The sequence below is a fragment of the Leuresthes tenuis genome, unplaced genomic scaffold (assembly GCF_036924035.1).
Source record: "Leuresthes tenuis unplaced genomic scaffold, fLeuTen1.0.hap1 SCAF_6, whole genome shotgun sequence".
Lineage (NCBI taxonomy): Eukaryota > Metazoa > Chordata > Actinopteri > Atheriniformes > Atherinopsidae > Leuresthes > Leuresthes tenuis.
Window position 1 is genome coordinate 4,655,363 of NW_027325360.1, and position 24,680 is coordinate 4,680,042.

The 24,680-nt window shown below is 41.1% G+C and overlaps 1 protein-coding gene across 1 annotated transcript in view; it reads right to left on the minus strand.

Annotated features, from left to right (window-relative positions):
* The window catches only part of nsmfb (NMDA receptor synaptonuclear signaling and neuronal migration factor b), a 51,897-nt gene extending 41,646 nt beyond the window's left edge, over positions 1 to 10,251 (minus strand). Inside the window, exon 1 of the mRNA XM_072387271.1 lies at positions 9,980 to 10,251. Within this exon, the coding sequence (XP_072243372.1) occupies positions 9,980 to 10,050 (71 nt within the window). The 5' untranslated portion in view covers positions 10,051 to 10,251. The remainder of the gene's footprint in view (positions 1 to 9,979) is intronic.
* Between the last annotated feature and the right edge of the window lie 14,429 nt (positions 10,252 to 24,680).

Below are 24,680 nucleotides of genomic sequence, written 5' to 3' on the forward strand. Positions count from 1 at the left end.
AAAAATTCCACCTCCATTACATGGAATTGGTTTGGCTTTTCCGCAACTGATCAAGCGCCAGCAAATGTAATTTGCAAAGTTTGCACAGAAACGGTTCGCATGTCGGGTGGCAACACGACGAACCTGTTCAATCACTTGAAGCATCCCAAACAGGATGTTGAGAGCCAAACAGAGAGGGGCACCGGCACCGCAGGCAGCAGCTAGCTAAGACCAAAACAGACAACATTAACACAGCCGTTTGACAAAGGCACTCCTATGACAAGTCAAGCAAGTGATAGGAAGAGGTAACAGAAACAGTTACATTTTATCTTGCAAAAGATATGGTACCAGAACGGTAAAAAGGATTGGTTCGAACACCTGCACCCACCCACCCGCGGTACGAGCTGCCCAGCCGAAATATTCACTTTTCAATTTAAGATTGTGATAAAAACGAAATCGTGATTTTATTTTAAAAAAATCGTGATATGGTATTTTGCCATATCGCCCACCCCTACAGTCAGTGACTGTTTATTCCACTGAGACAGGCAGTAAGATGAGTGCAGTCTCCACAGCCAGCTGCTGCTGACGGAGGGGCCCTCAGCTGGGCCCTCCCTGTTCCAGCCGCTCACTGGCAGGTGAACACTGACACAGACCATAATTAGTCAGATAAATGCAAGCACTGCCGGCCATCTTACTGCCCACCCACCTTCTTCTGTCATTAACAGGGCATCATATTAGACCTGCAATTACAGCAAACTGACATTACCCACTGCCTCGGAACAAAACCAAGTCGAAAGAGGAAAGGATCCATTATTAATGGTGAGTACAGAATTAGGAGAAGAGACGAAAAGAGAAAAGGTTAAATAATAGATTAAAACAAAGAAACAAGAGCATGTCATCTACAACAAGAGTATGTCATCTACAGCAATAAGCCAAGAACTGAACATTAACTTGCAGACCTCCAAAGAAGTCCTGCAGTATCTGGTACCAACATATGAAGCAGATACCTTACGTCAGCCACCACAGATAAGAATGGGTTCATCCTTGATGGCTCACTGTCATACATTTCACTGACAAGGTGTCTGGGAACAATCAGAAGTCACTGAGGTCTTTATGCCTGCCCATTGCTACCACATCCAACATTTTCACAAAGACAACCAAGAACATGTCAGTTTACTGGCAATCTATAAAATCTTTACACACGCTGCTGATCTGACACTGGATTCATGTGTTTGTATTTGCAGACTTTGTGTAAAAAGCCTGCAAATGCGAGGAAAATGCTAGTTTAATAGCTTTCACAAATTTAACTTTATGCACCGGTAACAATAATCATACCAAATGTCTCTGGTTCTTCACAGCCATTAAAATTTTTATTTAGACTTTTTAATTCACAGTTTAACTGCCTTCAGTGGTTTTGTATAAACTGCCACTCTAACTGCCTTCAGATTTTACACTAATATGCCAATTCCTGATGGTTAAAACCGCAGTTCATTTGTTTTGGTGTTTAGGCCTCAGCTGGCAATGTTCCCCAAGGTTATTATGAGGACTTCTCACTTAGGGCTTGAACTTAAATCAACATGTAACTTCAAACAGTCAGTGCTTAGGCTTGGCCTGGAAATGTTTCTTTTTTCACCATTTTTGCCTTAATTGCAATTTAAACCCTACAGGTCTACGCAGGTACAGTTTGTTCGGATGCTTTAAAGTCTGAGTAAAGCAAATTCAGATATCTACAAGTTAGATCCCTCCATTTTCTATACCCGCTTAATCTGTCAGTCGGGTCATGGGGGGGCTGGAGCCTCTCCCAGCGGTCATCAGGCGAGAGGCGGGGTACATCAAGGACAGGTCTCCAGTCCATCACAGGGTCACACAGAGGCAAACGAAACGAACAACGCTCACTCCTAAGGACAATTTTATAGTCACCAATTAACCTAACATGCATGTTTTTGGACGGGGGGAGGAAGCCACTAACCACCACACCGCCATGCAGCCCTACAAGTTCGATGTTTTGTAAAACATATTAAAAGATTGACAACTAAGTTGTTGCTGGATGCCAGAATTTGCAGAGCTCATTCAATTTATAGTGCTTAAAATGACTTGGAATAATGGAATCACTAAGAGATTAATTCATTTTGTAAAGAGAGAAGTTGAAACGTGGCATCAGTGTAGATGTGGAGGAGGCACAACCAGCTCAGAGAATCAGATTCATACTGTATGGATTGATTGAAGGGCTACAGAGAGGTCAGAGAGTGGTGTGTGAACTCTCAGAACCGAAGTTTCAGGAGCAGCTGGTCTGTGGACGCGTGGTGGATAGATTATGAGCAGAGTCCCAGTGATATGGAACTGAGGATCATCACCAACACCCACTTCATTTTTCACCTGATAGATTTACAGACTTTAACCAGAGGCTGCTGGGTTCAACAAATGCACCAACACACCGCTGCCACCACTGGACTGAGTCTCGTGATTTTAATCCTAATGTTATTAACTTCATGCTGGGCTGAGTGGTCACTAAAACATTTCTCTTTGATGCAACAAACTCAGAGGGAAGACTTCTTTCTGCTTTACTTGGACTTTAAATGAATTCAGTTCAAGATAGGAGGTTGATTAATTGAATACTCCAAAGAACAGCAAAGGACAGCAAAGGACATACCTGACCAGGAACTCGGAATGTGTGTCCTACTTAAATTCATGCTGCACCTATCTGGCCCGTGTTTATTGCTTTCTCTCTTTGCACAACATACGCTAGAAAAGCCGATGAAAAGGAGGCCAGTAAAAGGCTGGTGACTTCATTAAGAGACGCTTGGTTGGCTACACTTCACTGACAACAAAGGCCACGAGTGAGGCAGTCACCCATACCTCCCAAGAGTCTCCTGGAAAGTTCATCAAAGTGCTGGGGGGGGGGCACCAGGCAGAATAGGAACAGGAGCAGTTCCACTGGGGCAAAATATTTCTGTTGGTCTGTTGATGCACTGGGCACATATTGGCTTTTATTGAAGAAGAACAAGATAAGAGGCCTTTAAACTAATGTATTCCTCTAGAGAGGGAGCAGCTTGTGAGTTTTGTGGCTTTCAAAAACCCCTTTCCATCACATTCTGCTACACCTTGTCACCTAACACACTCGCACACAAGCTATGGACATTCCAAAACATTAAAAAAAAAACATTATCATCGTCTCACAGCACATTTCTGTTTGACCTCTGCTCTGTTTAATTGGATTCTCATGAAAGTGAGACAAACATGCAGTCAGTTACAGGTCTGGAACTGTTACTTCAGCAATATTAACACCATTAACCTGGTTTTTAATGGTCAACAAGGGTTAAGCAGAACTTAATAAATTCATAATATGACCTACAGTGGATGCTTTCCTTAATCTGAGTGTATTTTAATCATCAACCTGAACTATCACCAGAGACCCTTGAATCCTGTAATGATCTAATTCGGATATTCGTGACAAAAACATCAATCTTGGGATAATTTAATAGCAGAATCTAATCTAATACAGTAAATCCAAAGATCTCCGACAGACTTGCAATGTAGAAACATATAATTCTTCCACAAAATACTAAGTCCACACATTTTTTCCCATTATTTTCCCATTATTTTCCCCACTATTCACCCCTAAGGATTAACATGCAGGCAGAATTTTATCTTTTCAAACATAACTGCATATTAGACCTGTCGTATTCATACTTTTGACCAATCAAGTATCACTTTCTAACTCCACCCTCTCGTCCAAATATAGTCACTTTTGGCTCCAAAAAGACCAGCATGGTGATGACTGATATGCAAAAGTCGAGTCCTTAAAATGCCACTTCACGAACCCTTTGGAGATTTTCTGTAATCCACCATAACATTTATTCTTATCTAATCCAATGATTCCCTGAGTCTGTGCTACCTTAAGATGGTTTGGGACGGATGTGCAGGGTATTGCTGAATTTAATGGGTTTTTTTCTTTTTTTGCCTCACCCACATCATCTAAAACTAACCAAGTGGCTTTGAAGCCACAGTGGACGCCCATCTCTTACATAAAGGATTAAGAAAAGATAATTGTCAGCGCACGCCCTGATTCCAGACTCCCTAACAGGGAATTCCTATCAAACCCAAGACATCAGCAGCATGTGAGTTGTCAGCAATGCCAGATAGACTTATAGCAAAACCAGAAAACCATGGCAACCTGGTGGCCTAGACCCTAAACTTTAAATAGTTTGTTGCAAATCATCCCCCAACTCCATTATCCACATTTCCTTTCGTCTTTCTGAGGTCAGCTCTCACATGAAAGCATAAAATTCATTAGAATAGTTGATGGGCAAAAGAAGATTAATGCCAGATTACGTTCTGGATAAATCAAACCATCAGCTTGAAATCTATGTCTCTAAAGTGTTCATTAGTTCCAACAGTGCAGTAGCCAAAAAATATACCTTTTAACATGGCTAAAGCCAAAATTAGGCTTTTTGGATGATTCTTAACACTTACCCTGCTGTAGCCTTATGTCCACGAGAAACCTGACACCTGAAACCTCAGCTGGATCTTTAAGGTTTCTGTCTATTGTCTTAAATGGTAAAGGTGTGTCATATTAAAGCCAACATTTCATTATAGTATTTGGGCACGAGACATAATTTATTACCACTGTCGGTTTATAAATCCTGTGTCATATCTGACCTTCTCAGCCTCGTACGATGCTTTCTATCAGTGATTCTGACAGCTTTATGTATTAGAGTGGGGGCTCAGATGTTTTATTGCTAATAGCCACTCTGGACCATGGCTGGAACTAATCTTTGCAGTGATGAAGACAGGGTCGCTGCTGGTCCCACAGTCCTGTGGGAAAGAGGCCATGAAATCACATTTTCACCAAAGTGGAAACTATTAAGTTCTGAAAACTCTTGTGCTCTGCAAGTCCTCGCAGAAGTGACTCAAACATTCGTGAAATATCAAAAGCGACATTAGCTCTAGATTGCTTGTAATCTTTTCTACTGAAGTGGCTGACAGAGGCAGGCGGCCCGGTTTTGGCCCATTGCTCCACAAAGGTTTGCCATAAACAGGACAGCAAGGCCATAGCTGAGCGCTATGTGCTTCGGGTACAATGCAGAACAAAGAAGTGATGCTTAGAAACATTCATCAAGCTCTTAATTATTAAAAAAAGGACAAGTTCAGAGGCCAAAATGCAAAAGAAACCAGGCTGATGTTCTTCAAATGGTTCAGTTTTCCTAGGCAGACCTACGTTTTTCAATGAACAGAAACACTTCCTCCCCATTCTCCTTATCACCCCACTCTGCCAACACGATGCCATACTTTCAGTCAGAACAAAAACCATGCATGTTAGAAGATAGCTGATGATAATTAAAACAATCATACAGGTGCGATTTCAGGTTAATGCAAACATTAAACCTGAGAGCAGTAATGTAAATGCACCACAACCAGACTGATACCTCCCATATGAGCAAGTTTCCACTCATCTGAAACCTCCAGACCCAAATATCTTTGCTTATATTCTTAAAATCCTTCAAGATCTCAGCAGCAAACTCTTCACAGAAAAGTCCTGTTTGCCAGGCTGACTGGTTCTGATTCAGCTGCACACAGAACAGCAAAGTTTGCCCTAATCTCTGAGGTGATGTAACTCCAACATACACCAATCCTCCATCTGGATGGGAAAAAATTTTAATCTGACTTCATATTTAGGTTTTAAGGTAATTGGATTTTGAAATAAAATGGATCCAATGAGTACTTTGATGTTTGAAAAATGAAAATATAATGCCTTTGTGTCATTGTGCCTATTGTAGATGTCCTAAAATCACATCATCAGTATTACAGTTTCAACAAAACATGCAGATGAAATTCTTTTACTAACGTGAGAATCATTGTGCCAAAGCCGGTACATTGTGACACTAATTTGGATGTAGAAATGACAGACAGCCACGCTAACAGCTTTCTTCATTCAAAGGGGCTGACATTCATTCCTAATCAGCAGGGAATATTTGAAGATTTATTCAACTCAGTATGAATTTCAGCAGCAGCAAGTCAATTGTCAGTAGGCTTTTAAAAAAAAAAACATAAAAGGTATTTAAAAAGTCACTAAATCTTCACAAAAAGTGAGCTGAACTGAAGCGTGACGTTCAACGCTTCTCTGAGTGAGAAGAATGTCAGCCATTCAAAATGAGGTTAAAGGAGCATGTGACGCCTAACAAATATCTAAATAGTGGAATATTCATCACACTGCAGTACCTGCCCAGTCTCACCAGAACTGTTATAATACACACGTTTGTCCACTTGACCAAAGCAGAGCAGTGACGTAATCCTTGGCTGTAAATTGTAAGACAGTCGCACCTCTGGACGGTTGTTTTCTGTTGGGCAGCGGTCATGTGACATGACAGGAATTACAGCGCATAAAATACAGATGTGTAACATGTCGACTTTTATTCCTCTCTAACCATATATTCTGTATCATGCAGCCCTGACAAAGAGAGCTCAGTGTGAATCACGTGTGCGAAGAAGTAGAAAGCTGCACTGATTGCGGTAAACAGTGCAGAATAAGTCTGTTGAACAGTTAGAAAACAGGCTTCATCACGTAGGAACATATATGGAAATGTAGGCTGTCAATGTGCTGTCAAATCAGCATTCGAACTGTATCTGAGTGGGGAACATATGATCGTATCATTGAGTAAAAGCTACGTCTGAACGAGAAACTGAACCGAGGCCAAGGATGGATTCATGTTTACAGTCTTTGACTTATTTAGCTAAACAGCCTTTCGTCACGTTCGAAATGATTCCTCTCTTGGTAGAAAATGCTAGCAGTACAAATTAGTGCACTCATCACTGTAGTTTGGCCCAGACACGCATTTTTTAATGTTCCGTGAACTTCTTCCAAAGAAGTTTCTTTGGTTCATTCATCTACAAGTGGCTGAAGTTGCATAAGTTTGGCCAGCTGAGCAGATTTTAAAGTGTGCAACAAAGTGTACACTTATTTTCTCATGATTTCAGAAACTTTTCATTTAAACTGTTAATCTAACCAGACCAGTTTGGTTGTCATTCATGACCACTGACCATAAACATCAGCTGTAAATGTGGACATTGGTTTAAAGTCACTGGGTCAGTCCAGTGCATCCCTGTTTTAAAAAAGAAGAGGGCTGGAAGAAGGAGATCCAGCCTCCTTACCTCCAATATTCTCCACTGCATTACTTTTCATGCACAGCCAAGGTCAAAAATGTGATATTGGTACCGAATCGTTATTCTTCTGTAAGACCCATTTAACTCCTCGTCATCTGGAGCGTAGCTCACAATCGCTGATAGGGCGGCGAGTACATTCTGTGAGAGCCTTGGCTGCAGTCCACATGCGTTCCTCTGATGCCGGCTACGATCGGCGTGATTTATGAAGAGTTAAGCGTGAAGTGTGAAAAAGGAAGCGAGGCGGAGAGGGAGGCGATAAACAGCAAGAGGAAGACAAAGATCAATGGAACTGGAGAATGTGTGCAATACTGAACATGGTGGTGACTGTTGAAGTAGATGGGAAAGTCATGTGTTGTGTGCTTAGGCAAACAATGTTGGCTTGTTTTACTTCGCAGAAGCAGGATCGTGTAGAGATACACACACAGCTGAGAGTAGAAGAGCTTTGTTTGTCTGCATTCAGGCTTCTGAGGTCAGATAAGTAGGTGATCCAGAGTGAAACTACAGCACAGAACATTAGTCATTCTGCAGCCCTCAGACTGAGAACACACTGATCATGACCTTTCAAAGCATGACTCAGACATCCGAAGTTAAATTCCATTTGAATTACTCATAAGTCCAGAGAGTCTATGTGTATATTCGTGAATGTGGCTGCATTAGGTATGAACTGATGAGGCGCGGCGTTGAAACCACTGACAGGAAGAGCTTATATCTCTGCTCATCCTGTTCCAGTGCAGAGAAGACCTGCTCCGTGGTATTCACCATAATGAAGCCCCCTTACATCACCAGCGTCTGGGCAAACAAAATAACACTTAAACGAGCTCACAGGTAAGAACATTCAGTCTGCACTTGTACAAGAAGACGTCCCAGCACAGAGGAGACACTGGAAGACCCAAAAATGTCTCACAGAGCTGTTCTTTCTTACATTATCATCAGTTGATTGTTGGTTTCTTCCCTCCACGTGGCCATTATGAGGATGGCAAATGAGAAGAGACTGTGTGACCTGTAAAGTTATCACAGCTGCCTCCCATCTCCTGGTGTCATTCACTGCACTGAACAGCCACAGTGAGCTCTCTCACCGATAGACCTGATGCCAGTTCAACATGTTGAATCCACAACGCCAACAGTGCATCACACACCGAAAAAGGAAAGATAGACATTCACAGACGTTCCAAATGCTCTTAATGGCTGATCCTTGGTTTGGAGTAAAAGGAACTTTACTTTCAAACTTGCCATCTACCGAAACATTTTAGCTCATCAGTCACGACCTCCTACATCACAACCTATTGCTGCAGCCTTCCAAAGACAGCCGTGGGTCCCTCAAAAACTGCTTAAGGAGGTCTTAAAGAACACAACGAGGGATGTAAAGATTGTTCACCTGGCATCCAAACTCCCCAGATAACAATCTGATCACTTAAGTAGGACTCAAGCCAAAAAGACCCCACCCCAAACCCACAGGACCTGTTATCAGACACCAGTCCACACCCTGACAGCTCAAAGCTCTTTAAGCAGCCTGACGGGACCTGCTCAGTATTGGTTGGGAGATCATAATCATAGCTGATCAATGTCCACAGCATGCGACAAAAAGACATAGCTGTGAGATCTACGATATTGTGTCCCAGTTTGAAACGGTAAAGTTCACAGCTGTTCAAATACATACAATATGGCACACAGAAGAAAATATAGATCAATAAATAGGTTAAATTGGCCCAAATGATGCTTTGGACAAAAAGTCTGTTTAAAACAAAGTGTAGTCTAAAAAAAGTGGCACACTTAATTACAAGTGAAATTGTGCTATCTTTGTTCTTGTGACACGATTTTTATTTATATAAATGCCGGAAAGAAGCCATAAGTTACTTTTGTTTAAGAGTGTCCCAGAGGTGGTGACGTTTTTAAAGGACTTGTTTTGTGAGACATTCATTCATACCTGCTTTGTCCTGGAAGGTCGCAGTGATTTATCAGCTAATAAAGGTGGAAGCAGAGAAAAGCAGACCGACCCCACCAACTCCAAATCAAAGCTTCTCACGGCTCCAATAAATTCTTGTTAAATCTATGTTAAGACCATGATGAGGAAATATCTGGGCCACCGGATGAGATAAATATTTGGCTGAAGGCAGACTCCAGCCAGAAAAATTCCAATTAAAAAGGAATCTTTCTCTACATCTTATTTCTAACAATGAAATTCAAATATGAGCATATCTAAGATAACTGAGCCCTTTTTGAGTATGTAATAATTTCATTTTTACTGTTTTTACTGCTTTACTTCTACTATTTTCTTTTCACTAATAGATCTAAGTGCTTTTTATTCATTACAAATTCAATATTTTTAAATTTTTCAGTACTGTCTCTTTAAGCTGTTATTTATTATTAAATATTTAAGTGTCAAAGGGTCAAGCATTTTGGTGTCGATATCTATCTATCTATCTATCCATCTATCTATCCATCTATCTACACTCAGTCGCCTTAAACAGTGGTGATGCAACATAATCCCAAATGTTGTGAGGGATTTGCAGTATTTAAGAGCTGAACAATCATGCCTCACTGATAAACAGCAGCCTAAATATCAGAATCCCCAAAAGGAACTCAAGCTGACTGAAAGATGGAGAAATTTTAAATGTATTCAGTTAAAATCCTGACTGCCATTAAATGAGTGAACAACATGAAATGTAAAACAATTAGCTCAGGTGAAACTTTAAAGAAGAGCAGGTTCATTTATCATGCTTGTCAATTGGAGGCGTCCTTTCATATTCGCGTGCAGTTGTGGCTCTGTGCGCGCGGCTGCAGCGCGCGGCTGCAGAGCGCTCCCTTCTCCGCTGCAACCCCTCGAGCTTGGCCTACTCACCGAACTTTTGCGGCCACGGAAGAAATCGCGTCACTTCTCAGATTCTTCCTTTTGGACAGCGCAGTTCCCATGCTGAAGAGGAAACGACCCGGAGGAGAAAGCGCAGACCATTCCAGAGACCGATCGGCGAGGAAAACAGATAAGAGAGAAAACAACTATGAAGCGGGGAAATTAAATCTTCCGTGTCCCGCGAGTCACCACTTGTAACTGTCACATATTCATCTCAACCACGAAAGGTAGATGTTTCAGGAGGCTGCAGACGTGGAGCGTGAAGGAAGTGTGGTGAGATGCGCTTTGCTCTCCTCTGCTCATCCATCTGAAGCTTCCAGGAAGGAAGCGAGACCATAAAAGGAGGAGCAGCCCGCGCGCCTGCTGCGTGGTGTGGACAGGTGCGGGGTGGGCATCCACGGCGCCGGGAGGAGCGAAGCACGCGGGTTGATTTTGCTGGTGTGTATGAGACGTGATGAGGTGTGGACACTTGAGCCCACAAGTAATATAGCAGCTTGTTATCAGCTATCAAGCCAAACAATCACTGGCATGTGTTCGGTCTCTGTGGGCCTTACAATGTGTAGGAGAACATTTATCAGGCCTTAAGAAACCAACCCTGGCAAAAATGACGAAATCCCCACACTTGGAGGATGTTTATTCAGCTTTTTTATTTAGTAAAAAAAAATTAAACACAAATATGACTGAAAAAAGTTGCATTTAATAGCTGGATTCCCTGGCTTTGTAAGAAAAAAAATACATCAAATCAAAAGTCAGGATCAGTGCCTTTTTTTAAATAAAATGAAATATGGCATCATGTACCAAAAGACAGTTTGTGCTTTAATTCTGGCTTTTCTGACTGCCTTATATGCATATGAACTTCAGTAACATCTCATTCTTAATCCAGAGGGTTTAAACATGACGTCGGCCCACCCTTTATAACAGCTTCAACTCTTCTGGGAAAGCTTTCCGAAGGTTTAGGAGTGTGTTTGTGGGGATTTTTGACCGTTCTTCCAGAGGCGCATTTGTGAGGTCAGACACTGATGTTGGACAGAAGGCCTGACTCAGTCTCTGCTCTAATTCATCCCAAAGGTGTTCGATCGGGTTAGGGTCAGGACTCTGTGCAGGCCAGTCAAAACTGGCTCATCCATGTCTTTATGGACCTTACTTTGTGCACCGGTGCACAGTCCTGTTGGAACAGGAAGGGTCCATCCTCAAACTGTTTCCACAAAGTTGGGAGCATGAAATGGTCCAAAATCTCTTGGTATGCTGAAGCATTCAGAGTTCCTTTCACTGGAACTAAGGGGCCAAGCCCAGCTCCTGAAGAATAACCCCACACCATATTCCCCCCTCCACCAAACTTTACAGCTGGCACAATGCAGTCAGACAAGTACCGTTCCCCTGGCAACCGCTTTCTACGCACTGTTCTTGGGCTGATCTGAATGACATGAAGTTTGGAGGTCTGTAGCGATCCACTCTGCAGAAAGTTGGTGACCTCTGCGCACTATGCTGACCCCGCTCTGTCGTGGCCGAGTTCCTGTCGTTCCCAATCGCTGCTTTGTTATAACACCACTGACAGCTGACTGTGGAACATTTAGTAGCGAGGAAATTTACCGACACAGGTGGCATCCTATCACGGTACCACGCTGGGATTCACTGAGCTCCTGAGAGTGACCCATAATGTTTGTAGAAGCAGTCTGCATGCCTTGGTGCTTTAATTTATACACCTGTGGCCGTGGAAGCGATTGGAACACCTGAATTCAATTATTTGGATGGGTGAGTGAATACTTTTGGCCATATAGAGTATGCAGACTGTATCTATCCAGGTTTGGAGGCCAACCCAGTTAACAGGTGGGACACAGGGTGCACAGTGAACAGGTCGCTGTTCTCTGAATATCTGCTTCAGAATCGAAAATTACAAGCTAATTAATTCATATTCCCAGTCTAAAAAAATCTAAAAAATCTGAACTGAGCCGTTTATATTTTTACAAAATAAAAAGCTAAATGAACATTTTCCATCTGTGGTGATTCCGTTATGTTTGATCTTTTAAATGGGGTGTTATTATTTTTATCATGGCAAGGAACACAATATAGGAAGCAGAACACGGTTTAATCACTGGAGCTTTTTTATTTTTTTTATTTTATGAGGATAATCAACAAGCAGAACAGGCTGCACAGCAGGCTAAGCAACATTTAGTGTGTTCTGTTGCTGTGTAATAAATGATCATATCCACCAGAGCAGGAAATCACTCTGCAGTGTTTTTCTTTTTCACCAACCAAACTGAGGCATGAGAAGTTGTGGAATCACCAAAGTGATTGTATTCATCCTCTGGGACAAATGAATGTCGCACAGAACACGGCAACAACTGATCAAACGGGGTCAGTCCACCGGCGGCATTGTATTTATCCTCTGGGGGCCACAAATACCTTTTCACATTAACACACCGAAAGAGCATCAAAAGCAGCAGATGGACTTAAAGGACAGAGCCCAGCTGTGACATGCACGCCTTGCAAGGCTTGGCTTTTCCCTTCCACCAACCCCCCTTACCTGTCCATTAACGCCGTCTTCTAATGAACTGTATTTCTGAACCTGGTAGTTGGAATCTGCCGTCTACAAACCTAGTAGTTTTGTTCATGTCTGTGGCACAGATTAATTAAACTACATAAGTGGGCTGGAGACATTTAAGCCACGCTGACACTAAGCTTATAGTAAAAAATTGTTAATCCTGAAATATCATTCCTGACTTTAATCCAAAAGTCATGTCAATGTCCAGAAATATTCTTAGAAGAGCTTGTTACTCTGGATCCATCAGGGTGTGATCAGCAGTTAGTTTTAGTGGTTTGAAAAGAAGCTAATATTGCAGTGAGCGCACTTCTGTGGACAGCTGAGTTACAGGGGACTGAAGAGTCCGATGCCAGTCCATTAAGACTGATGAAAACTAACATATATCCAAGCAGCTTTATTAGGAATTTGGCGGCATTGAGATTCATTTACAAAAAGATGGACTCTTTGAAGCATGTGCAGAACACCTGAGCCCATCTGAGTCTATCTGAGCCGATACATGCAGGAGGAAATGTTTCCAACGCAGAACCATTGGAAAACAACTTCTACGACCCGGTGAGCTGCTGTGCTTGACTGACATTTGGTTGAAAAATAATTAATATCCAGCCCATATCTTACTACTGTATATCAGCCATAGTGTGCTTTGCCATTAACTCCAGTAGCTGAAAACTGAGAAAAAGTGAAAACTTATGCTGTTAGCGTGACCATCTATTAGTTTTACATTCGATGTAGGAGCGTCTCGATAGTATTTGTCATTACTGTGATAATGCAAAAAGGAAATATCAATGTTGTGTTGATTAAACCATATGATAATATCATTTGTTGAGCTGTTTGTTGGAACTGTTTCATTCGTTTTGTAGCCTCTATTTGTGTTTTAACGAGCCAAAAAATCAAAAAGCAAAGATTAATTAGTCAGAAAGCAATACATTTATTTCCAGTATCACAATAATATTGTTGTCGAGGAGGCTGTTGACCATGATGAATTTGCTGTGAATATATGTCATGCACCAGTACTAACCAATTGTCCCGGTTCATAAACCACGGACACGTTGAAGCGATCCACACAAGCAGGTTAGCAATCAATTACCTCAGTTCAGCAGTGGTTTATATTACCAAACTGCCCTTTATCAGGAATCGTAAATCCATGTTCTTGTTTTCGTAATCTGTGCTCTCAGATTCGTACTTCAAGCTCAGACAGTGACTTCATTGTGTATCAAGGAGCAAGTGGTTGATCTTTGTTCTTTTTCCTCTTTAATTACCTTTAATTTTTTTTGGTCTTTTGTTTGTGGCACCAGTTTGGTTCCAAAAGGAATACATCACTCAATTCCAGTGTGAGAGACTCTCTTTACTTACAGAGCAGTGTAGAATTACACCTGGAAGCTTTGGGAAGACTGAGATGCATCACTTTAACTGGAATACCATCATCAAGCGGTAATGAAACAGCAAACACAAGGGTGAAAGGGACCTGAAATTACTTTATTTTTCATTTTTGATATTTGATATTTACTCCAAAACACAATTCTGAGCAACAACTCAAAGGTAAACGGTAAACATCGAAAATGAAAGGCAATTATCCATTTGTGAAGTGGTTAGAAAAAAGTGGATAATGGAGGTTTCAGTCCCATTTTTCATGTTATTCTGTGCGAAGCGTCACACAAGCTCATTTGTGCAATTCATTCCTTTTTTTATTTCTGTGTGTTCTCTTTTTTTTACTTATTTCTTGGGTATGCAGTACATGTAAATTCAGATTTTTGGCCGGATTTCACATCATACCATTTGGCATCTGATCAGCAAAAAGCCCCAGGAGCCTCTCTGAATTAACACGGTTTATGTTGACTGAAATATTTACATAATCAAAGTGTAATTCATTTCAAGGAGAATATGATTACAAGAGAAGCACCAACAACGCATTTGTTCATCATGGCAGTCGCCACACATTGCACGTTTGTTAGCTTCTGGTTTGCTTTCAGCTGGTTGTAATGACAGGCAGAGCCTTCACTTTGGCTATAAAAACATATATCGAGATCGCACAGTTAATTAACGAAGACGGCGTACAAAAACAGCTCATTTGACTTGTGTTTCCGGGCCAATTAAGGTGTCTATTGACCTGAGAGTCATGCAGAATATTTGTTGTCGTCTCAGGGAAGAAAATCAATTCCATGTCAATAGTCAGTCAGTGTGAAAAAAGGCAACTCTGTGCGTCACTATTATGAAATCATTTGAAATAGAAATAGTTCAGGCCACATCACACACTGAGCCCATAGCTGGTTACCTTTCAGATTTCTGTCAACCTGTCAGTGCGGTAATAAGCAGACACAGAACACTGACAGATGCTATGGAGCTCCACAGAACAGAGCGGCTCAGCCAATCAAGTGTGTGGGCACAGCTGACTTAGGCAAGACTGGCAGTGTGAAAAATTGACACCACGATTACATTTTTCCGTCTGGACATATCTCAAATAAACACACAATTGCAGGGTCGGTCGGACCAAAATGAATGTTTGGTGTCGGTCTGGACAGGTGAGTCCACATTGTGTGGGATGAGACTTTGATAGATGGCACTATGAAATTCATGTTTTTACACGCAAAGAGTGAATAAAAGATGTCTCCCAGTCACAAGAGGAGAGGAACTGCCCAACAAAGATCCCCCATAATATCCCACCTTCCTTTGATCCTGTTCACAGAGCTTTCATCTTCATAGTTTTCATTTGGACTCAAGACCTTTTCTAATTTAGTGTCCCTGTTTGTCAGGAGAAACTAAAAGACTTCCTCTTGTTTACTGATTAGAAAACCTTTGTCATCATGGCTACAAAAACTGATCAAACAAAAAATGATTGAACCAGCACCAAAAGCTGCAGCTTTCAAATGTTACAGCCATGTTTTGAGTAATAAATCATGAAACAGTAGGGCTGCAGACACCTTTTTGATCAGATTTGCAGTCACAGCTGGAGAGGTTATAGGATGATTGAGGCTGCATGTCAAGGGCCAGATCCCTCACATCCTCCTTCCCATCTTCATTATCTTTCCCTATTCAACTTCTGTGCTGATCCCCCCCCCCCCGGTCTAAATCAGGGATGTCCACATCCGGTCCTCGAGGGCCGCTGTCCTGCAGGTTTCAGATGTTTCCCCTGCTTCAACACACCTGATTCAGATGAAATGGATCCCTTCAAAAGATTGTTAAGTTCTGCACAAACCTGCTAATGATGCATTGATCTGAATCAAGGTTCATTTGAAAAAGGTTTAAAAGATCAATGCTGTTTGAACTGTAAAGTGGAGTAAATTCTGCAATCAAATATGTGAGTTTATTCTAAAGTCCAGAATTTAATGTGTGTTGTAATGTTTGCATTTAAAATCTGTTGCTCATATCATAACATGATGGTTGCTCATTGTTCAATCACAAAATTTAGAGCACAAGATGTGCAAGAAGTCATTGACAATAAGGCTGCAAAATCCATCATTAAATGTTTAATTATGGGCTTAAATAAATCAACCAACTCAGCTAATTTAAAATCTAAACATTGCTCAAATCCTAGCCCGTTTTTTGCAGTAAGACTAGAGGTAATGACAGTAACATTATACAAGTAGCTTCAACAAATTACAGCGTTCCAGGACGAGTAAAAAATGATTATGTGCAACACGCAAGTCAGAATGACGGTTTCCTTATTCCCATATCGACAAACAGAAATCCAATAAAGGCTATAAAAGCACAGATTAACCCCCACAAAAAGTTATATACATCTAAATGGGCGTTTCTGTGTGTGTGCATGTAGAAGCAATAACAGTCGTGCTCTGTGATTGTGAACATCTGCCTCCCGTGCCAACACAGTTTATGGCTGTGATATACCACGCTGCTGGGGAGGAAACACCAGGCGTAAAACACTTTGCTCACGGGAGAACGAACAGCAACGAAAAGTGCCTGTGGATGGATAAGCTGTGTATGAGGGAATCAAGGTCAAAGCATTTTGGAATAATATCAGAGAAGCTGCTGTGCCAAAATACATCAACTCATCTAACCAAGTAACGGATGTAAGCCATGAGCTTGCAAAACTGATCAACTCGTTTGAAATGTAACACGAAACTGTGTTACTTTGTGGTATTATTAGTACAATCTGATCAGTTACTTGTAAATTATTTGCAAAGAATAACATTTTTCAGTATTTAACATCTACAATTAGAGCAAATGAATACATCAAGTCTTTTTTGGATGCATATTTCTCCACCTTCAGCATCTTGCTTCTGACAAGTGTAACTTCAGCACTTTGCTGCAGTTTTCCACTGGCAGAGAGAGCCATTGTGAAAGCACCAGCACTACAAGCACAACACAGTTTCCATTAGTGAAGCTGTGCCCACACTAAAAATAAATCAGTACTTGATTAGACCGTTAACCGTTTTGCAAGCTGATGTACATGCCGCCCGTTTTAATTCCCTGAACGTGTCATTCGTCAGTTCCCACAAACAGTGTTGAGCAACCTGCCTGCTTGATGTAACACTGTCTGCAACCTTGTCAAACCCCTGTCAGTCTGGGTTTGGTTTCCCTGTGGGCTTGTCATACGGAGCTGAAGGTACAGTCAGCCCCAAGGGAAGTGTCAGAGGTAGAAATGTCTGCCACACAGGCAACATTTTGGGCTGGCAGGATGGTGGGAAGGTGTGCACGTGGGGTTGGTATTTGATGATCGTAATGTAAGTCAAGAATAAGATGTTTCACACCTATTTAACCAAAAACAATAAGAATTATGGTTGATGATTGCTTGTAATTTCTCACATTCCTACACAATGCCAAATGCGTTAAATTGCAGTATTACCAGCCAGTGTCACGCATGAGAGTGTGTGGGTTTATCTAATGCATGTTCTGACAAGTCAAGGCATAGAAGTGGGGATCTATTGGGATTTTCTGTTGCAGTGCATCCAACAGATGCTAATTTTGTGATATTGGGAGTGTGGGGGCCGTATTGAAGCCGTCTCCTTGTTATGTTCTTTGAGCTGCTGCTGTTTAAATAAGCCATCTGTACACATGTGCACCGTCTCCCACAGGTGTCACACTTTGGCATCACTCTGCATTTAATATGTATTTATACATATATGTGTATATACATCCAGCAGTGCCTCCCTATAAACAAGTGACTAGATTCTCATCAGGAGGGCAGAGAAGGATGGAGAGTGACCGCACGAGTCACATGCTCAAGACCAACCTCGGAACGGCTATTTTCAGCTTAGCTACCCTTTGATAATCGTCTCTACTTCTTGTTTAGATCTTTTAAGTTATTGTAGGGTTTAGGCAACAGAATTATTGAGTGAGGGTTAAGAAAATATCACGGCCATCCTTCATTGTGATGTTGCCATGATGACGCTTCCTGTTAAGTCCCCAGCTGGTCAAAACCCTGTAAGTCGAACAGCGACAGCATGAGAAACCCTGAAAAATGACACACGGGGATCATGACAAACATCACTTTGTGATGAGTTAGGAGTGAGAAAGGGTTGTTTGATTTATCAAGACGTGCTTAATGATGCTTTCTTCTTCTGCCATTATGACCAATAAAAAAAAACTTGACTCCTGACAGTTCACACACAAATCATTCCTATTCACTGGATTCCACCTGCAGCTCACTGTATAACCATCTTTAGTATCTTCAAGGCCACACCATTAAGCTTGTAGGAAAATCAAATAAACACTTCTCCGCATCATGATCCATATGTTAATCTGCACATTAAAAAGGCTTTTCTTTTCAGCCTTCTTACGGCTCTGACCTTGCTGAAGGATATACTCTCCGATCTAATCCCCATGAACTGGCTGCTTGGTCGTGAACATTGTGAGAAGCAAATCAAATACACCCAACATCCCCAGTTCCCTTCCTCAGTAAGCCACTCCTCCCCCTGCCTTTTTAGCTGAGCCAACACTCGCAGGTGATGGATTGGGCCCTCCTGGTTTCAGTGATGCTCTCTGATAGTTTGTTGCCAATACAGCGAGGGAAACAATAAGGGCAGCTGGGAGATAGAAGAATCATGAGCGTGAAGGAACGGCACGTGCACAGGCTGATTGAACAGAGGGGCAGGATGCTTCCTTTTGGTGGGGGCTGATCGTGTTTAGTGCAGTTGCAATAATTGGATAAGCCTTGTGGCAGGCCTGGAAGTTAGTGAGCCATCAATGTCAAAGCTCCACTCAACCTCCATCAAACTCCTAAACTCCACCTCCCACACAGACACACATGCTCACAACCCCTCAGCCTCCCTCTCATGCCCCAACCTGAGCTGAGGATGTCTGAGTTTTTATAAAGGACACACTGGCTTTGCATGTTGTCTTTCCCAAATACCCCCAATTATCCTATAAACCTGAACACTGATACAAGTACTTAGCAGTTGCACAGTATTAAAGCAATTTACCTCAAATTTATTAAATCATCCTAGAATTGATGTGTGTAAATTAGTTAAACAGTTCATGTAAATGAAAAGTAATATTATGAGTAAAGCAAAGATGGTTTAGGGAGTCTTTTTTATTGCAGATCACTGAGTAAAATTCCAGGAAGAGCACTGCATTATTTAACTAAATAAATCAGTTATTAAGAAATGTAATGCAGTGTTTTCACAATGATTTCTATGACGATGGGCTTTGTCATTTTCTGAAGTCTGGCCAGCGTGACGTTAAACGAGCGTGAAATTTAAAGAAAAATCTGAAAATGATGCTTAAATATGTGTAAAATGCTCATTTCTGATTAATCTGTGCAGCTTCAGTGAAACATGAACTTGTCAAAGAGTCGTCTTTTTCAGTGATAATGACAATAATGATAATGATATTGTGCTCTGTACCTGTAGGAATTTCTTCCTGTCAGCTCACACATAATATTTCCCTTTGAACTTCCAGATGTTTCATGGCTGCAGCTCACAGAGGAGCCTTCCATCTCTGTGTCCTTCTGACTGATGTTTGCCAACGGAATTCGTCAGGCTTCCCATTAGCAAGACTCCTCCTGCTTGTCTCAAGAGACACACACTAGATAATACTGACCTAAATATCCCTCTAAAGCAGCCACAAGACATAAGTAATTAAACTGCTCGATGCTATATTTGGAGTTAATAATTTATACTCAGTAATCTATATTTAGTGCCAATTTTAGACTGGATCTTTTAGTGTTTACTCTGGTGGAAAGATGCTCAAAGGAAGCTGTTAAGACCTCAAAATGTCATTGAAAATCCAGCACGGGGTAAATTATCCCCCTTTTGTGTCTTTATTCTGTGGACATTATTTCTTATTATTGCCGTTGCCAATCAAATCACTCGCTTAAATCTTGTTAGGTCCCCTTGTGCTGCTATAACAGCTCTGACTGGTTAGTGCACAGACCCTGCTCCCTTCCAGATGTTCTGTGCTGTCTGGAAGTGGGACATGGACTCTTTGAGTCATTTGGGTTGCAGTGTGAGGCCTTTAGGAGCCCTAAAAAGATGTCTTGGTAGCAAACATGGATTCAACAACTGCTTTATCTAAAATGTTTCAAATTAAACTCAGCAGTTTAGATCAGCCCTAAGGATAAATAAAGGCAGCCAGGTGTCAATTCTGCTTCCCAGGGTGGATCTCACAGCATATAAACCAACATGCATTAAACGTAATGCTACATAAAGCACAAGAAATCAAAAAGATGATACGATGTGGGATTCTTCTTATTTCTACTGACAGCTTTGGCACCATGAAAACTCTCCGAATGAATGAACTATAAATGTGGTTTTCTGAGACGTGAGGTCATGTGATATATGGATAAGTACATCAACGGCTTACCTGTCCAGCCAAATACTCTAATTTATGTGTATTTTGTGTGATAATTCCTAAGAATTATCTAACAAACTCTAGAGACTAAATTACCACTATAGCATTACTGGCCTTCAGTCGAAAGTCAATGTTATTTCCCCTCATTTAAACTGTAAAACCTGCTCACCCTTCTCTGATTGAAAAGGGAAAATCTAACCTCCTGTGCTGATGTATTTATATATCTTTATAATGTAATGCTGAAATCCTGCCAGGAAGGACTTAGTGATTAGGTTTTGCAATTTATGCTTTGATGGAACATCCTTGAAGTGACTCCTACGCTTCCAGGATTTCTCAGAGTGACTTTAGTGTAAAGTTTTATCTGAGACTTGGACAACATTATAGGTTTTTAAAAGATCAAAGCAAAATCTCAAGGTGCACACAGCGCGTTCTGCCTCTGCATATTAAACATTCTATCAAACTTTTCTTTGCATATCTAAGCTCATTCAGGAGATTTCTCCTATTCTCACCCCTCCTGAAGCATGATATGATGCATCGCCCATAAACCCAACTGCCAATATTGCCGTGTTTCAATCTGGGACAGAGAAAAATGTTTGAACTAAAGCACACCTGGGCCCCAAGAAAAGCATATCTATACACTTAATGACAGGTTGATTGAAAAATAAGCTCCATTTCCATTTCCACATAAATCCACTGCGAGTACTCTGTTCCAGGCCGACTGCAGAGGACGCGTCCGCTTCTTCTGCTCAGCGTTAAACATCTGAAGCGAGGCATGTAATGGAAAAAGGAAGAGAAGGGTGCGTTTGTGCGCTGAAGTTAGGTCTACTGCTGTAGATGAATTTGTTGCAGAGGTTTACACACACACAACAGTAAATAACACAGCTGTGTAGTACAGTGCAAATATACAGCAAAGCTGGTTTAAAGACAAAAGGCATTAAGGCATTTCTTTAAATTTTTTTAACATTAGTGTAAAAATCATCGTAAAAATTGCGATGTTTGATCATAATTTCGAGGTATTAAGTCAATTTACTGTACATGTGCTTTCAAAAACCATTTAAGTCATGCACAAGGCAAGCCTGATCTGGAATGTAAACAAAATATAAAGCGGATTAAAAGCAAATCCTGGAGAACGAATGAATGAATGTTTCCATCCCGCTTCCAGAAGCTGAACATTTGCTGTTGCTGTTCAAACAAAGAAGTTCAGAGGTGAGCTGGGTGAAAGCCGAGTGGTACATTTGTTAAGCTGATGTTTTGACCACCCATCCTCTCTGACCTCCTCCCTCCACACTTCCATTTTGTTGATGTAAAACATCAGCTGAACATATTTTGGAGCACTCGGCTGTTCCTGTTAGTACGCAGACCGGCGTAGTCTCATGAAAAGTCATGTTTTGTGTTATTAAAACACATGAAAGCCCCGTACTTTCACCCTAACCTTTTGGCATGCTATTTCAACGCCACAAAATGACACGCTGACAGCTTAAAATGTCAAATGGCATGTTATTTATATGCAGTGAAAGATCATGTTGGCAGACTCTGTTTTGCTTTTTTTAATTATTGTTTTCATAGCTGCTTCTATGTCCATTTATTAGAATAAAATGTAAAAAGTGAAGGAGGAATAATAGCATTAAAGCAAGTGGGGAGAAAGTCACCTTATTGCTCCCTTTGTTTTACTGCAGGAACACACAAAGCATGATGCCAAGGTGAGGATTAACTACCCAGCAGCACAGGAAATTAGAATAAGCACCTTGAGAAAAGCTACTGAAAAGGCATCTGGTCTTTGTGCCTCATGGTGTCGTGCAGGTAGAACCGCAGAGAACAAGTACCTGCAGAGGATGGATGAGAGCAGCTCAGACTAAACTTTACAGGAGAGCCATCTGAGGCCAAAAGGCAATAAGCTCAAATTGGTTTTACAGCACTGCAGCGGTGAGGAGTTCTCACTTCAACACAACATTATAGTCTAATTCTATATGAGAGTAAAACCTGTTAATTGCCAAGGTTTAGTGGATAGAACTTTGGAAACTTTCTTTTTAAGCTATTTTTGCTGCATTGATCTCAGTGACTCACATCAGCCCCAGTGTGAATCCTTGGGTGATTTGGTTCAACAGATGGACAGCATGGAGCACATCTTATAATCAATATTCTCTCTTTTTCTTTTCTTGTGAGAAACATCCCTTCAGCAGTTGCTATGACTGATAATCTTAAAATGTACCCCAACAGCTGCTTGCTGTCATTCATCACAACCAGACCGGGTTTCCATCCTGAGGCCTCGCTGATATTTGCCAATAATACCAAACCTGTGAGCCGAGGTGTTTCATCACAATTAGCTGGACCGCTGCAGGATTCACATTATTCCATATGGTGCTCTAAATGTGAAAACAGGGTGTCTGTGGTGGTCATGAGGGTTGTTCACACATTCAGGATGCTGTTTTTAGAAGTCTGACGAAAAGGTGACGCATGCCAAGAGCCTCTCCGTCCCCACCCTCAAATCACCCTGCAAGCCTCGATGAACCAAAATAGACACTCCATACAACTCTGTGTAGCTGCTATTTATGCTAATAACTCTCATTTAGCTCCTCTTCACCTTTTTCTTGATGGCACAGCAATGACAAGATAAAAGTTAAGGCAAACAGAGGCAAACTACAGCCATGTTTCACGTAAGGAATTAGATTTGACTTTTTATTTTATTTGATGTATTTACTTATTTTTGGTCCTGCAGCCAGTGTAGAAAATTCATGCAGTAAACAGTCTGCGGTATAAATGCTGCTTCTGACATAGAGGAAAAAAACAACATTAATTCACAGCTTCTGTACAGCCTTCACAGCCAATACATACGCCATGTGAGCTCTCATCATAAAACAGTAGGAGAAGATTGATTTAACATCTTTAAGATCTTCAGCCCATGTTTCCCCTTTGAAATGCAAATAAAATGAGTTTAATTTTCTGATGCTCATAAATAAAACTAGATAATTATTATATAAATAATTTTACCAAACAATAAAGAGCCACATCAGAATGAATGCAATCCTCCTTCGACCGTGTTTCTCTCCATGAAAGCGCGACAAAGCAACAAACTGCAGGAAAGCATCTATTATCTCTTAGATAACGACAACGATACAGGTCTGTATTTTCATATCTGTGTGACTGTGTCCCTGATGGATTGGCAACCTGTCCAGGTTGCACCCAACCTTTCGCCCAAAGGCAGCTGGGATAGGCTCCATCATCCCCTCCACCCTGAACTGGATTAAGTGGGTATAGAAAATAGATGGATGAGTGTGACTGGAGTGAATATTATTCTGGAAGCATGGATTCATATGGACAGTTACTGGCTGGTTCTGTTGGCATGTTTTTGTGGTGTCCGTCCAATGATGTTTTTTATTAAAAAATAAAGACTTAGTTAAATGCACTCAACAATGCAATCTTGTTAAAGGGCAAGATTCGGCTGATAATTGTAACAGAAATATTTGTAAATTCCAGTCACTCGCAAAGCAGATGCTGCAGGTCAGGTTTAATGCATTCAGTAATTCATCCTTAAACCGCAGACATTTATCAACAGTGGAGGACAAAATCAGTAGCATTTTTATAAGCTCCTGCTATAACAAATAACCACGAGCTCTTTCATTATATCTCTATCGATCAAATGTATCAAATCCATTAGAGGAGGGATGGCGAAAATACAGCTTTAGGAAAACCAAAAGCGCTGATAATCATTCGGAAACTGGTCGAGTGCCACCAGACAAAGTCAGAAACTGAATGCTTTTCACATGCAAACTAATGTCACATTCTGTGGTTCACAATATGTAATCAACTTTGAGAATTTGCTATACCAAAACGATAGCACAGCAGCCACGCAAGCTGTTCGGCAGCCATCCGAATCAACGCTCTGCCAGCCACGGTTCTTAGAGCCCCCTTTCTGGAAAAGTCGAAGCAGGGTTCTACTTTGTAAACCAATCTGGCACCTCATGATTGAAGAGTTGCATTATGGTCATGAAAACAATTCAGCTTGAATAGAATATTTACTTCAAATTGTGGAGACGTTAGTGGACCAATGCAGACAATAAGAAGAACCCAAAAAACAGCTTGTATCACATTTGAAATAAATGTTCCTTTTTTTTTTGTCTTAAATGAAATTGTTTGTTTTTAATGGCTCTTTTTTTTTGCAGATTCTACTATTGTGGTTATTTATATACTCAGATTATTTATTTTCCAAAGGGCCACAGTCATTTTACCTTTTGATAACAGAACATTTGCACAGTATTGACTGTACCTTTAAGCTGGTTCCTTTAGCTCATCCCTGGCCTACTATGACCTTGGGTCTCCAATATTCAGTTTTCAGCCATGCTATCTTCTTTGCTGCCACTGTCTTCGTATATTAAAACAGAATGCAAATCTGCCAAGCCACCGTGACTT